Source organism: Callospermophilus lateralis, chromosome 15, assembly GCF_048772815.1.
Source record: "Callospermophilus lateralis isolate mCalLat2 chromosome 15, mCalLat2.hap1, whole genome shotgun sequence".
Classification (NCBI taxonomy): Eukaryota; Metazoa; Chordata; class Mammalia; order Rodentia; family Sciuridae; genus Callospermophilus; species Callospermophilus lateralis.
Window position 1 is genome coordinate 40,651,957 of NC_135319.1, and position 16,840 is coordinate 40,668,796.

At 32.7% G+C, this 16,840-nt stretch overlaps 1 protein-coding gene across 5 annotated transcripts in view; it reads right to left on the bottom strand.

Annotated features, from left to right (window-relative positions):
- Positions 1–16,840, bottom strand: part of Herc4 (HECT and RLD domain containing E3 ubiquitin protein ligase 4) — a 183,922-nt gene that overhangs the window by 89,499 nt on the left and 77,583 nt on the right. For all 5 annotated transcript variants that reach the window (XM_076834176.1, XM_076834173.1, XM_076834174.1 and 2 more), the window contains exons 15-16: positions 15,735–15,907; positions 4,966–5,085 (exon numbers count right to left, since the gene is read on the bottom strand). In XM_076834176.1, coding sequence (XP_076690291.1) covers positions 4,966–5,085; positions 15,735–15,907 — 293 coding nt within the window. The remainder of the gene's footprint in view (positions 1–4,965; positions 5,086–15,734; positions 15,908–16,840) is intronic.

Below are 16,840 nucleotides of genomic sequence, written 5' to 3' on the forward strand. Positions count from 1 at the left end.
TGGGACCAGATTTGGGAATATTGCATACACTTTACTGATTGAGGAAACCTAATTTGAGAGTCCAAAATCCAAAGTGCTCCAAAGTCCAAAACTTTTTGAGCATCTTTGGATTCTGAAATTAACGATGATCAACCTGTTTAAGGAAAGTCAAGAACTATTAGTTATTAAGATTTAGGAATCATAATGGATTCTTGATGGATTCTTAAAAGTCCTTCACTGGAAAAGAAAGGTAATGGGGGGGGCGGGGAGAATCCCAACAAATTATGGCATAAAGACAAAATAATTTTCTTGTAGTATTTAGCACAAGATAAAGCTTTATATTTATATATGTATATAAAATTATGACTTTAAAAATAAATTTTATTATATTTAACATATACAAGATGTGTGTATGCATACAAACATACATAATAAAATGGTTACTAAGAGAAACAAGTTTCTTACTATTGTTCGTCATTATGTTCTATCAAAGAATATTTTAAACTTTTTCTCACTGAAGCAATGAAATTATTTCAAGACCATAACTGTTGATCAATAATAGTACACAAATTTGTGTGTATAAGTATGTAAATACATATGTGCACATGTGTATATTCATATGTATATACAAATACATATACACAAACACTATATTATCACAAAACAGATTCTTTAAAACTTGATTTATAGGGTCAACATGGCATTCAACCCAGTATTAAGACTAGCCATGAAAGTATAATCTTATTTGGGAAGAGAGATCATTAAGAGTTCTCTGTTAAAGTATGTTGCATTCTCAAAAAAAAGTAGCTCTCTGAGGTCAGATGTCATACTATAGACTAAAAAATTATTTAAAAATTGTATGAAGACCTTTAAAGTAGGTTGTCAGTCCTTCATTCCCAAAGAGAGATCAAAACAAACCAAAGTCATGGATTCTGGATTCTGATTTCTATTAAATCCACTTTGAAAATTAAATAAAGAATAAGCTTTCACTGCCACAACCACCTATTTAATTTCATGTCTGTCAGTAAATGGAGAGAAAGGAAAAATGTGTGGGTAATTCTCAAGTGTCTTAACCATATAATAGATTTAAGAGAATGAGAAGGCAAAGAGGACCAGGAACAGAAAGGTAGACCTTAATGCCTTGCTCTTATCAGAAAACAGTAGTGCTGAAATAGCTCCCTAATGAGATTCAATTTGATATGATAATCACTATCACTATATACTACAGTGAATTTGGATGACAGAACTATCAAACTGACAAGTGAACATTCAAACAATACCTTTTCCCCACAGTACAATTACTTTAAAAAAAAAATGTATCACAGGTATCATTTCTATTAACTTGGTCAAATGCATGTTGTTTATGATTTATATTAACAGATATAAATTTTGGTTAAAGGACAAGTGATATAATTCACAGTGCTCTTGGCTGCTCAAAGACCTATGGTGCCCTAGGTAGTATGTCATGGGCAACAATTTTTCTCAGTGTTTCCAACACATGGTTTCTCAAACTGGGTTTGTAGATGCCCAGGAGATATATGCTTAGAGAGTTTATGAGTGCTCTGGGATGGTTTTAAATTTAGTGTTTTTTTGATCAATAACAAAAAATTTTAGTCAAACTTAAAACTAAGACAATTTATATCCTATAAATATATATCCTTTAAATTTATATCCTATAAATATTATAAACATCCCAGTATTATAAAAAGCCAGTACTGCATGAAATTTCAATGCCTGCAATGGTTCTATCATCCAACAAGATGTAATTGTGTAAGACTTTATACTTAAATGATGCAATCTATGAGGAAAAGAAAAATGAATATCACATCTCATTCTAAAGGCAAATGTTTCATTATTGTGCAGACACAGAAATGCAGCAAGAGGACAGTTATCAGACACTTCAAAAAGAGACTACTGCCAAACGAACAGCCTGTGTCAGCCTGCCAGTAGTAATAAGCACCATTTAGTAAGACTTAACTATGTGCCAGGAACTACCTTAAATACTTCAGAGAGATCAGGTCACTTATCTCAACTGTATATAGTAGGTACTATTACCTTAAAGAAATCAGATGATTTCTCCAAGGACACAGAACTGAATGAATGCTTAGGTAGAATTTGAACTTAGACACTCTTAGATTACACTGCTTTCTACCAATGTTTATGTTGTGAGCTGGAATTCCTAATCAGAACATAATCATCCTCCACATCAAATTAATTTGAATTAAAAATATGTAGTGTTATTTACAGTTATAAATTTGTTATGGTTTTATAGTTCTTTTAAGAGCTTAGGAGTAGAGTTTAGAACTAGTTTAATGTGTATAAATATGTATTTAAGATAATCATACAAATATGTAAGTAAACATAGGGCTTCTTAAGAAGTTGTTTTTCTTTAAAAAGGTTTGTCACTACAGCTTCAAAAATGCTGTTCAAAGACCTATGGTGCCCTACGTAGTATATCATGGGCAACAATTTTTCTCAGTGGTAAACAAATTTAATTACTTTTACACTGTAGTTAAGCATCTGTTATGTCCTGTAGAATGCCATTTCAGTATATTCAAAGATAAAATATGAATCCCCAAACAAGTCTTGCTGAGGAAAGGTTAAAAAACTCAAGAAATTAAGTTATTTCTACTTCTCTCACAGGTGCTTTGAAAGAAGAGTTTTGCCTAGGGTAGAGATTTTATTCAAATAGGAAAGGAAAAAGGAAATACTTGTTCAAAACTTTTCTGAGGTTAGTTATTTTCTTGTTTAAAAAACTATCCCTTCCAGGCACCAGTTGACTTTTTTGCTCAACTTCAAAGCAGACCTTCTCAAAAGTATTCCCACAGTTGTTGATACTGCTTTCTATATTCCAATTTTCTTTTTTAGCAATACCCCAACTATAGAATGCCATTATCAAGATTACTTATAACCTTGTAACCAAATTCACTGCTTACTTCTACAGTTTTGTTCTCTTTCTGAGCAGCATTCAACACAGGCTCTCATTACTTTTTAGTTTTGGTTTTCAAAACACTCCTATTTTTTCTCCTACCTCACCTGCCACTCCTTTTTAATACCCTAGTGGATTTCTCTTCTTTCCTCACCTTATAGCCAATTTATCAGTGATTTTTGTCCTGACACTTGTCCCATTTACCTTCAAGAAGTATTCCAAATCCATTTCCTTCTTTAGTCTACACAACTGCTATTTTCATCAAACCCACCATTCTCTCTCCCCTAGTTTTCTTTTCTTTTTTAAATATTTATTTATTTTTTTAGTTTTTGGCGGACACAACATCTTTGTTTGTATGTGGTGCTGAGGATCGAACCCAGGCCGCACGCATGCCAGGCAAGCGCGCTACCGCTTGAGCCACATCCCCAGCCCCTCTCCCCTAGTTTTCTAAAATAGCCTTTTCACTGGTCTCCCACTTTTGCCCTATTTCCCATACTTCATTCTTCTACACAGCCCATGAAGTGATCAAAAATATAAATCAGATTATACTTCCCACCGCTTACCACCAATGGTTTATCATAATAAATTTTATTAGATAAAATTCCAATTCCTAATCCCAATTTACTAACCTCTTCATGATCTAGTCCATTTCCATTTCTCTGACTCCCCTTCATCCCAATATTTTAGCTGTATATACTGACTTTATCTTTTAAACATGTTAAGTTTATTTGCACCTATGGTTTTCCACTAGATTTTCATTTTCTTGAAATTTTCCCTACTCTGATCTAACAAAGCTGATCCTTCTCATCAGACTATTACTCATACTTTGGCAGACAAGCATTTTCTGATGGCCCAACCGCAAAAATATTCTTCACAATGTTCCCTGATTTTAATTCTCTGCATAGTATATATTATTCACTGATATTTTTTGCTTTGATTAATGTTAATCTTGCCCATTAGATTATGAGTTCCATGAAAACTTGGGCCCTTATGTACCTGGTTTACCAATGTATTTCAAATAGTAGTACCTCTTACACAGGAGATTCTCAATAAGTATTTGTTGAATGACAAATAAATAGATCTAAACCTAAAAAATGGCCATAAACCTGATCTCATCTCCCAGTGATTCTAGAGAAGAAAACAAACAAACAAACAAAAACCCAATGAGTCTCTCCTAGTCAAGTACTAAGGAAAGGAGAGATGTTCTACCAGTGTCTTGATTCTTAAAAGTGAGAGTATCCTAAAAATAACATGCAAACCAAGTTCAAAAAGTACTGTCCTTTTTTAAAAATCTCTACCTGACACATTCCAGACACTACCAGAATTGCTGGTGAGTAAACTGCCAAGAATGTTTAATACAAAAGCTTATAGGTGGTGCCCAACAAGAAACAAAAACCACTTCTATAACCACTAGATACAAATTACCTGCTCTGGAAGCAGAAAAGTTGACTTCAAGTATATTAAAATGGCTAGCAAACATAAATATTAAAGCTTCTTTGTATCTAGCTATTTACCCATTTCTAAATTAAAATTACATGTGCCTAATTAAAGTTTTATAAAGTTAAGCTACTATTTTAATGGAATATTGTCTATTTATTAAACACTTAGCTAGATGCAAAGAAGTATGCAATATATGAATATACATAAATAATCTAAAATAAAATTAAACACATAAAAGGAAAAATCAAAAACAGAATCCTAGAGTTTTCTTCTGATTTTGAAGCACTGGTCCCACAACAATAACACCTTCTTAGAGTTCTATTATCAGAGACTCTAGTATTTCAGCATTAGAGAAACAAGAAGCTCATAGAAAACAAATGAGAGTTGAAAATTCATGTCACATTTGCATTTTTCTTTAGAAAAATGTAATCTGTCTCTGTTTTGTCTTTGGTAGAAGAGGAGGATGTTTGCTTACAAATATAGCTACTCCACTGTAATGTGTTTTTATTTGAAAAATAAGCTCTGAAAAAACTTGAGTGTTTCAAAAACACTCATTACTTATATATTAGAGCAAATGACATACAAAAATGAAATCACACAATGCATGGGAAACATACCATTCCATAGGCCTGCTGCTGGACCCAATTGATATAATCATTCCTTATGTCTATCAATTCTTGTACTTCATGGATATAAAATTTATCATACTGTATAATCTGTCCTGCCTTCTCATTTACCTAAAAAAAAAAAAAAAAGTATAATTAAGTTTAATCAATGACAGAGACTGAAAAATGTTTAATTAGAAAAAGCCTTTGGTGGTTTCTTAGCTAATTTTCACTTCCTGTAAAAAAATAATTACTGAGTGCCTACTATATGCAATATGCTAGTTAAGTGCTACCATATTCATAGATGTGACAACTGCATTCAGTACACAAAACTAATAGAAAAGAGGGATGTAAATATCTTTATAACCATAAGATGGAACAAAATATATATAATTAAGGTATATTAGAATAAACTAGAAACCATAAGGACTTCAGGTTAGAGTAAGGGACTTAAATAACAGTAGTAATAGCTAATGCTTGTTAAGTGACATAATCTAACATCTCATTAGAATAAACTTTAAGTGGTGACATACAGATAAGATGTGAAAAATGAAGAGGGCACAGATTATCACCCCACAGATTACTTGATAATTACAAAGGGAGAAATAACTCTTTACAATGTAGAGAATGACCTTAACCAAGTGATCAAAGTAATCATTAACAATACTGGGATAATTAAATGCTGTGTTTCTAATAATAGTGCAAAAAAAGGAAATATACACAACATTACGTATCAAAAGAAAACTTGAATTTAATCAACTCTTGTGATCTAAATTCCAGTTCAGAGGAGAAATAAGGAATTACATCCATGAAAAAACAACCAGAGAAATCCAGATTGTGGGACTTTTACTATTTGCCAGGACTTATAAAAAGTCAAGGTAATGGGGACAGAAAGGAGAGAGTTGTTCCAAATTAAAAGAGAGTAGAGGAATTCTGGGGGTAGATATGGCAGAATAATTTGTAATTAATCCATCTGACAAAAACAATTTACAAACTCTGGACCATATATAATAAAGCAAATACATAAAAATACTGGAGAGCAGCCCAAATAAGGCAAAAAAAAAAAAAAAAAAAAAAAGGCATGGAAACAATTAATTACCTACAGAAAACATATTTTACTCCCAAATCAGCATGAGCAGTAGGAGATAAGAGATCAGGCAGAAAACAGACATCTTACCAGAGAGGAGCCATACATACGTCAGAGAGATAGGGACTGCTGGCCTGGCCAGAGAATGAGGAAGGAAAAAAATCATAGAAAGGAATCCAGAGGGGAAAGCCCCGAAATCTGCATGTAGTTTCCCCTCACCTCTTTGGCAAACTCTTAAAACATGAATACATATGGTGAGACTTTGGGGTGGGGAAGATACCCTCCAACAAACAAAAGAAAGCAATCCAAAGTATATAAAATATATTCCCTGTCCATAATGGAATTAAAAATCAGTAAGAAAAAATATATTTGGAAATTCCTCATAACCTCACTTCCACACAAGACACACTAAAGACACAAAGAAGAATCTGGCTCCTAGAGGGAGGAGGGGCACAACTCTTAAGTCCCATCTTGAGATTCGGGTACACATAATTTAAATAAGAGCAAGAAAAAGAAGACTTTCTCTCCCCTCCCCTCTAACAATCTTGAAAGCACCAAGTAACAATCAACTCAAGTATACTACTGATGAGGGAGAAGAATGAGAAGAGAAATCCCTCTATGGAGCAGGCAAGCAGAACTAGAAAAGAACTCTTTGACACCCACTTTTACTCTAAAACCAAAGCAATATCTGGGGAATCTGAGGCTTGTGGTGCAATTACAGTAACTAAAACAAACAAACAAACAAACAAACAAACACTCAATTCCAGCTTAACTCCTGATTAGACTGACTTAATTGCCACACTAATAGCCAGAAAGATGAGGTGTACCCATTTACAGGCTTTGAGTTTACTTCAGCTCATACTTTATTACAACTCAAACTTATGAAACATACCAAAAAGCAAGTAAACAAAGAACAAAACAAAGTGTCTAGAAACAAAACAATCAACAGAGTCAGATTCAGAGATGACCCAGATGATGAAACCAGAAGATAGGGATTTTAGGAAAATATTTTGAACTGAAAACTAAAAACATACCAAAATTTGTGGGATGCTGGTAAAACAGGACATAAAAAAAAATAAATAAATAAAATAAAAAAATAAATAAAGGACAAATCAAGTGAAAGAAAACATAAATCAATGAAAGAAAACAGAAAACAGAAAGAAAAAAAGAAATAGGTTTTTTAAAAAGATGATATGCCTCTGGCCAGACTGACAAAGAGGAGACACAAATTACTATTGTAAGGCATAAAAAAGATCTTAGCACATAGATGGCTTATCAATAAAAACTGACTCAATGGGGCTGGGGCTGGGGCTGAGCAGTACAGTGCTCGCCTAGCACGTGCAAGGTGCTGGGTTCGATCCTCAGCACCACATAAAAATAAATAAATAAAATAAAGATATTGTGCCCAACTCAACTAAAAAAATATCAAAACAACAACAACAAAAAACTGACTGAAGAAGAAACAGGAAACTTGAAATGCCCTATATTTTAATATAAAATTTTCCTGAAAGAAAACTCTAGAACCAATATGATTTCATTAGTGAATCAGTTTTTTTTTTTTTTCTTTCAGTGCTGGGGATCAAACCCAAGGCGTATATATGCTAGGCAAGCCTCTACTACTGAGCTAAACTACTGGTCCTCTACCAAACATGTCAGGAACAAATAATATCAATATTTTCTTTATTTAAGAGGGATCATTTCTTAATTCATTTTTTTGAAGCCAGAATAACTTTGAAAGCATAAACTGACAATAGGAGAAATAAAAATTACTGATCAACATGCCTCATGAACATGGACAGTCTGTCACAAAATATTAGCAAATTAGATACAACAATAAAGTAAAGCACATAATGCTAAAGTGTAATTCATTTCTATAGTGCAAGGTTGATTTAACCATCTTGATGCAGAAAAAGCATCTGATAAAATTCAATAGTATGCATTCATAATAAACACACCCAGCAAACCAGAACAGAAGGAAACTTCTTCAAATAGTCGAAGCCATCTACCAAAAATCAAAAAACAAAACCCTTACAGTTAAAGTATTTGAAATACAGGTGAAGTATTTAATTCTTTCAAAGATATGGGAAATAGGCAAGGATGACCACTGTAATCATTAAATTCATATTGTATTAGAATCCCTGGTAATTATGGTAAGGGTTGGGGGGGATGGAGCAGAATCCAACCATCCCCCGACACAAAATATATATATGGCAAGAAGATAGCATGACTGTGTGCTCAAATTCAAATCAATCTATAAGGAAACAATTAGTACTTAAATAATTTAACTAGACCACAGGGTGAAAATTCAATATTCAAAAATTCAACTGAATATCTCCATACTAGCAATAAGAAACTGAAAATAAAAACAATTATTTACAATACAGTCAAGAACATAAAATATTTACAAATAATTTTTAATTTTTAAATTATTTATGTATTTGCGGTACTGGGGATTATTTATATATTTAAATTATTTATATATTTGCAGTACCACAGTACTTTACCACCCAGCTACATCCTTTACCCTTTTTTACTTTTTATTTTGAGATGGTCTCATACTAAGTTAACAAGGCTGGCCTCAAACTTGGGATTCTACTGTCTTGGTCTCTCAGGTGTTTAGGATTATAGATATACACTACCACGCTCAGCTTAGGAGTGACTTTTTTAAAAATGTAAAAGACCTCTGAAAACTACAATACATTGTTGAGAGAAAATAAAGAGAGCTAAATAAATGAAGAGATATACACGTTTGTGGATTGGAAAAGAGAATAACAAGATTGAATAAACAAATGCAAACAATGAAATTAACCGGACTCCAGTTTTTAAACAATTGATTGAAAAAAAATTATTACAAATGAGAAAATTTAAATATCTCTGGATAGATGATATTCTAGGACTATAAATTCCTTGAATGATACTACTATTATTAGAAAAATGCCTGTATTCTTAGCAAATGCTGAAGTATTAAAGGGTGATATCTGCTTTATACTTTAAAATGATTTATGAAAATGTATATATAAAAATAGAGAAAAACAAATTTGACAGCAAGTTAACTGCTAAATCTAGAAAGGAAGCATACAGATGTTAATTTTATTTGTCTTTTAATATTTTATTACAAAATACTAACTTGAAATAAAATGAAATATAAATAAATTAAGAGGGAAAGTAAAAAGGATGTCAAGAAGTAAAGTTTGATGGAGACCATTTTAGGCAGAGAATAACATGAACTAAAGGAGACAAAATTTATATATATTTGCCACAGATGAACCGCTGGTCCACAGAATAGGAAAACTACATGGTTCAAAACTGGACCAAAGTGCAACTAGAAGCTAGGATGAGCTAAACAGTCTAGGTTTCAGGCCAAAACACAGTTCACTCTAGTAAGAATTAGAATAAATGCTCACTATTCATTGAGTTTGGGCATGTTTTGTTGTACATCATATTGTGGCAAGAACCAATACATGGGGAAATAAAGTTTGAGTAAAGTGATAGAATGAATGGAAGCGAGGTGTGATGGCACATTCCTATAATTCCAATTACTGGGGAGACTGAGGCAAGAAGATTATAAGTTCGAGGCCAGCCTCAGCAATTTAGTGAAACCCTGTCTCAAAGTAAAAAACAGAAAAAGGACCAAATGCCCCTGCCTCAACCCCCAATACCAAATAAATAAATAAATTTTTAAAAATGGAGAAGTGATGGGTAGCTAAATAAATAGAAAAGTCAAGTGAAGGGTTAAAAACAATTTTAATATTTTAACCCTTCAATAAAGGGGCAGCGGAAGCTGGTAATACACATACAATTACACAGGCCAGGAAAGAAGTCAATCTTAGTGGGGCAAGAGTAGGAGCTGGGAAGGATAAGGAATTTGGTATCAAACTGTTTTTAAGTAATTGGAGGGCTATCAAAATAGCTCAAGAGAAAAATTTACCTCAAAGACCTAACTGAGCACCCTTTTCCTTAAAGGAGACAGCAAAATGATTCATGTTAGTATTTGAATCATTTTGTTTTACTCCTTACCTCACTGTGGCAGCAGCCTAAAGTGAGGTAAGGAGTAAAACAAAATGATTCAAATACTAACATGAGAGATGTTTTACTCAGGAGAAGAAAAATAAATTATCAAAAGAAATAAAGAAAGTTGATCTAACAAACTAAACTAGCTGAGTTTCCTATGGGAAATAACAAAAGCAACTTTACTTTTTTTTCCCCCGAAATTCACATACATACTAACTAAATCAACTAAGCAACGTCTGAACAGGAACGAAAGAAATCATCTAGTAGAGGTGTAAATCTACCCAGACAATGCCAGCTTCCAAACAGTGCTCAATAAATATGAAATGAACATTTGGACAAATAAGAAATATGTATACAGTTTACCCATCTGTATGTCTGTACATTTTTATTAAATGTGTTGTCCAAATTTTTGGTAAAGAGAACAGCTTATAAAATTTCCATGTTTTTCAACCTTTTGTTCTGAAGTCCAAAGGAAAATAAGAACACATATATACTTTCTACCACTACTACTTCCTTCCTGGAGAGGGGAGAAGGAATGTCAGGTCTTTACCCTTCATATCAAGATGGCAAGCTAAAATTTTGAATGAAATTAAACTTTACCTTGAAATTCACTCAAACTTTATGTTCCAATAATGTTAGCTGTCATTATGAAATACAAGTACATCTTCTGTACCCAAACTCATTTAAATAATCCCATGAAATAGAAACTATTATTATTATCATATAGATGAATATACTAAGACTTAGAATTCAGTCAAGTCAACCTAGGTCACATAAGGAAGAGTCACAAGCCTCTCTAACATCAAGCGTTCCCCATACCCTCAATACTGGGGGCTGAAGCTGAGTGTTTCATAATAAGTACACAATCTACGACTGACCTATATTAGCATCTCTCATACAATGCATTCTTAATTCATACTCTCTAATTGCTAAAATATATCCATATCTGCATATATAAATGCATATAATATATATTTAGCACATTTCTTCTTTTATGAATGTTTAAAATGGTTGCTTCTTTGGCTTACTCTTTTAAGTACAGATAACCCAATTTAAGTACAGACTTAATAATACTATTTTTAGTACAAAGTTGATTTTTGTCACCACTCTATTCAGTGACAAAAGCACTTTGAGCTTTTTTTTTGTTCACTGTTTTGATTAATTTTTTACTGTGGCTAAGGTACTCATCTGGAAGAAAGAGACTAGAGTGAAACTTCTATCACTGGCTTTTCAAATAAAACAAAGGCACCTACTTTATGATCAAAATCTTCATCGTAGAGCAAGAGTTCAGCAAACAACCATTTGTGGCCTACATATCACCCACTGTTTTCATAAATAATGTTTTACTGAAAAACATCCATATCCATCCACTTACATGCTGTCTACAGCAGAGTTGAGAGACAAAAACTGTGTCTTGCAAAGCATAAAATATTTACTATCAGGCCCTAGAGGTTTTAGTATTTTGCTTTAAACAATTAAAATCATTAGCCAAACTCCTTTTCCAAAAAATAAAAATAAGACCCCCCCACAATTATACAAAACACGATGGTTTCCCTCCCCATATTCAAATTTATAAATATATGCTTCTAATCACATTTAAGTCACATTAGTCACTCTAAAATTTAATGACCCTGGATCGTTCATGTTCCATTGAACTAGTATATATATTTTATCCTTAATATTTTAATATTTTCTCCTAAAAGGAAAGAAACTATGGTGTAATTGGCAGTCTGCATATCTTGTGAATATTGGCTATGTAAGTTTTCTTAAGAGAAATGCTAATATACTAGAATTAAAATTAATGATGAAAAAACAGGTTTGCTTCAAAAACAGATTAATTTCAAACTTAAAGACTTGTGAAAAGCTTCTGGCTGGTAGTTAATTCAGATCCACTGATTTGATTACTAAAGAGAAAACTAATTAACACTGCTTTTAAAATAGGAAAATCAGATATGGAACATAAGATTAATCCCAGAAGACATACATTACAAATTAACACATAAAAATCAAGAGTTTCAAAAAATAGAATAAAAATCTATAGGTAGATGATTAACAAGACATCCTTTGTCCCAAGAAGTCTTCCTTAACCATTCAGAGTTAGCAACCTACATTTTTCCTAATCAAGCACTTACCATGTATACCATAAATGTTTATTTACTTGTATATGTACAACTCCCCTTGATTTTATAAGCTCAACAAGGGCAGAAATCACATCTTTTAGTTATCATTGCATTCCTATTATCTAATATAATGATAAGCATACAGTAGGCACTCAATAAATATTCACAAAATAAAAACAGAAGAGATCACATGGCAGAAGTTCAAAACAATCTATACATTCAGAATTACTACTTAAAATACATAAAATCTGTATATGTTTTATTATAATACTTTTATTTAATATTTTAATTACAATTTAGAATCCTGGTTTACAAACTTCAGTTCAGGGGTGGTATATTGAGTACATATATTATTTAAGAGGTCCTTGCAAAAGAAAAAAAAAAACTTTGAAAAAAATCACTGATTGAGAAGATCAGCACAATATATAGCAACTAAGCTGGACAGATAGTATAAGGCTTTTCTTTTGTCATACTAGTATCACTACAATGTCCTGTGTGAAAACTCAGAAATAACCCAATTACTTGCCAGTAAACTTATTTCTGATATGTCCATTCCTGACAGCAGGTACCAAAGGTATTTTTCTTATGATGCCATTTGGAGCACAGGAAATGATTTTTAATTCAAAAGCTTTCCAAAGGACATGACATATGGGAGGAACAAGAACATCCACATAACCTATAATGAACAGGAAACACAATATGCAGTTTCTAGTTTCTAATCCTGCTCCAGGGTTAGGTCAAGAAGGAAACAGAGGAATTTTTCCCTAATTCTTAACCATGGAGCAGAAAGAAGAATGTATACGGTTGTCAAACATAATGTATACGGTTGTCAGAGAGTGTCTTAAAAAAAAAGTTTCTGATAAGTAACTTGGGTTTCTTTAAAGAAGAAAATGAATCATCCCTGGTGGCTAATTATCCATAGGTATTTATTTATGGTAGAATAGGATGAAGACAAGTTTTCTCTAAAGTAAGAGGTAAAGATAACTGACTGCATTAAGGACATCCAGAAGGAGATGCTTAAGAGATTCATCCCAGCCAGGCATGGTAGCACACAACTGCAATCACAGCAATTCAGGAAGCTGAGGCATGAGGATTACAACTTTGAGGCCAGCATCAGCATCTTAGTGAGACCCTGTCTCAAAATATAAAAAGGGGGTGGGAATATAGCTCAGTAGCAAAGCATCCCTGGGGTCAATCCCCAATACCAAAGACAGAGGGTGGGGGGAGGGAGGGAAGGAGAGAGAGAGAGGGGGAGAGAAAAAGAAAGAGAGAGAGACTCTGATTCAACCAGTATTATTCTGCTTTAAAGTATTTAATAACAAGAACCCAGTTTCCTTTTAACCCAATAAATCAAATCAAAATAAGTGGTTTTCCACCCAAATGGTGATGTGTCATAATGATGACTTTGGAATGTATAACAACATACATATATTATAATATTTAAACCATACATCAATCCTAGAAAACTACTGGGGTTGGTATTTTAATTACTTTGCATATAACTGTTCATTTACATATATAACGAAGAGAAATACTTGTTCAAAAATCACACTGGTATGAAGCAGCATAAGAAAGGATTAAAACTGTGATCTTCTGATTCCTAATCCAGGTCTCATAACATAATACCATAGTATCTGCCATCCAGAAGATTGAGAGGTTTAACATAAAAGCAAATCCCCTTCCTAAACATGTTACTGTATATACTAACACAGAGAAACACTGGATCCAGCAGGGACACTGGAAGTAGATACGGATTTATATTTCAATTGTGCTACTCACTGGTTCATGATCTTTAATGTTCAGATTCATTTTCCAGTCTAAAAATGGGCAAAATACCAACACTATGGGGTTTTCAAAAGTTAAATGAGTAATATATACAAAGTGCTCACACAGAAGAGGTTCCAATTCTGGACATTGTTAGCAAGCAATAAATGTTAGTTGAAGGTGAAGGGAAAATTAACCTAACAAAAAACTGGATCCTAGTATGGTTCCATCAAAAAAGTTACTGAGGAATACTTATTCTATTCCATGGAATAAAGTGTTGCCTGACTCCAGATTTTAATCTTACCCTCCCCCCACAAAAAAAAAGCCTTTAGAAATAGAACTCTGTATCTTTTTTCCTTGGTAGAGATTGAGGTTTCTGAGCTAGGCAAATAAGTTACTTATTCAAGTCCCTTCCGTAGTTATGAAAGACAAAATGTTCGATTTCCTCCCTTGATCCTCCCTTCTCTTTTTTTTTTGTGGAAAAAGCCACAGCTAAGGAAAAATAGTATTTTTAACAGGGGGAATAAAGATAAGTAAACAACGAAGACAAACAGACTGAGTAATCACTTATGAATAGGTCCACCTGAAAAGAAATGGTTTGCAGATATAGTAGGAAGAAGTTGTTCAGAGGAAAGAAAAAAAAAATCTAATTAATGTCTTGAATCCTAGGCAAAAGGTATATGGAAAGGGAGAGACCCATCCCATGAAGTTAAGAGTATCCTCATTACAGCAGTTTGCTGCAGACCCAGACCCTGATATGCTGCAAGAAAGCTGTGTTCTGGGCAATGACCTGTTCTTTAGGAAAGAAATGGCTTTCATTTCTTTAATTATAATGAGAAATTAGTTTTCTCTAGGAATCTCAGACATACTAAAAAAGGAAAAAGTTCAGAAAGTTAAGCAGTTGAGAAAAATACTCGGGAGCTTCACTAAAAGAATAAAAAGGAAAATAAATTATCCATAAGGCTTTTTTCTTACAGAGAACAAAAGGACTATCTCCTTTATCCCCTTATATACCTGATCACTAGGCAAGAAGAATCTGGAAATACAAAGAAGCTGTTAAGGAAAAGAAACTAAAGATTAAAGATTCATCTGAGGTTTTCAGCCACTCTATAGGCTAGAAACAAATGCTTCTCCCTTAGGTCATGTCTCATCTAAATAATAACTCAAAAATACCAAATGGCATAACAAAGATATACCTACCAACTGTCAGGGATGACTCAAATCCATCTTTAATGAAACAGCTGAGATTCTACTTCTTCATATAACTGTACTGCTACAAGTGTAAAGGGTACTATTTCTTACACTGGGAAGAAGGGCAGGAAAGAACAATAGGCAAATTAATGAATTACATATGGTTCCAATTTCAAATTAGTCATTTGTTTCAAATGAAACATTCTACTTTGAGGCCTTTAGTATCTAATATCAAAAGAACCATAAGCTTAAATATTCATAAAAATAACTAGGGCCCACTCTTTTTCATATAAGAACCACTTATAACTAACAAAAAAAAGTATTATTAAACAAATTATGTTCTTCACAAGAAAAATATAAGAATTCTAATTCATTAGTATGCTATTGTTCTGCCCAACTATAAACAAGTTATTTATAAATGCCTATTGAAGTAAGACCAAAACTCTGAAGTACAGATATACTATTTCATTTAAAACAAACTACAAATGTTTCCAAATTTTTATATTTTATGCCAATCTAAATATGTAATATATTAATGTTAAAATGAACATTATCAATCTGTTAGTAGGAATGGGAAAAGAGAAAAATAAAGGAACTATTGGACATACCCTATGTAATATTTCTAAAACCTTTAATGCAGTATGAAGAAAACTGTTGAAAATTCTTCTTTCAGAAGGGGGAATGCCGATCTTGTAGAGTTTCAAAAGATGTACCACAACTTCCTTAAAAAGTTCTACTATCTTGAAGAATAGTGGAGGTTCAAGTATTGACCACCAGTTTTCTGTTATTAAAGGGTGAACATGCAAATAAAATGAATAAAAAAAATTCACAATTTTCAAAACCAAACTGACTTTCTTCTAAAGCAGGGATTCTTTAACCTTTGAAAATCCCAAGAAGGTGCACATAGCAATATTTTATATAACATGTCTACAGTGTCCAACACCCCCCAACCCAAACACCACCAAGTTAAAATATACTGTCCATAAAAGTGCTCAAAGAAAAAATAAAGTATAAAAAGCCTATGAATTTACACTATTGGTTTCCTACATTATGTTTTAAAATCCACCATATACCTGTACCTAATATTAAAACCAGTTATTACAGTGTTTTGTTATCAGAATTTTGATGTTTAAAATTAAATACACTTAAAAATGATTTTGCTCTAATATTTATGGATCTTTCCACATTTTATCTCTCAGCTTACTATAAAGCTGAAATGTTGTACAGCACCAACTTTACAATGCAAGAAACTCCTGGAAACTTAATAATGTAAAGTTGTAACATGTATGTCGTTTTCCACATTCACAATTTATTGTTAACTATAAATATTACAATCTCATGAATCAAGTAGGGAAAAAGAAATCTTCTGAAATAGGAAAATAATATGAATTCCTGCTTCACTCTTCTATTACTAGCTAATTTCCTCAGATTCCAGTATTCCATCCCTTGCTTGTTGCTTCCTCTGCTCACCCACCATCTTAAAAGCTCTTGTACTTATTTTATTACTCATATATTTCCACTCCATATATTTAGCAAATACTATCAGAAAGGAAAGCAATGGATTAAATGTAGCAAGCAAACTATAAAGATTAGGAGTCAGAAATGAAATCCATATAATTTAGAAAGATTAAAGTGAGAAAAGGTTAGGCCAAAAAAAAACAGCAAATAGAGACAGAACTGCTAGATTAGATGAGGAATAAAATCTTGTCTACAA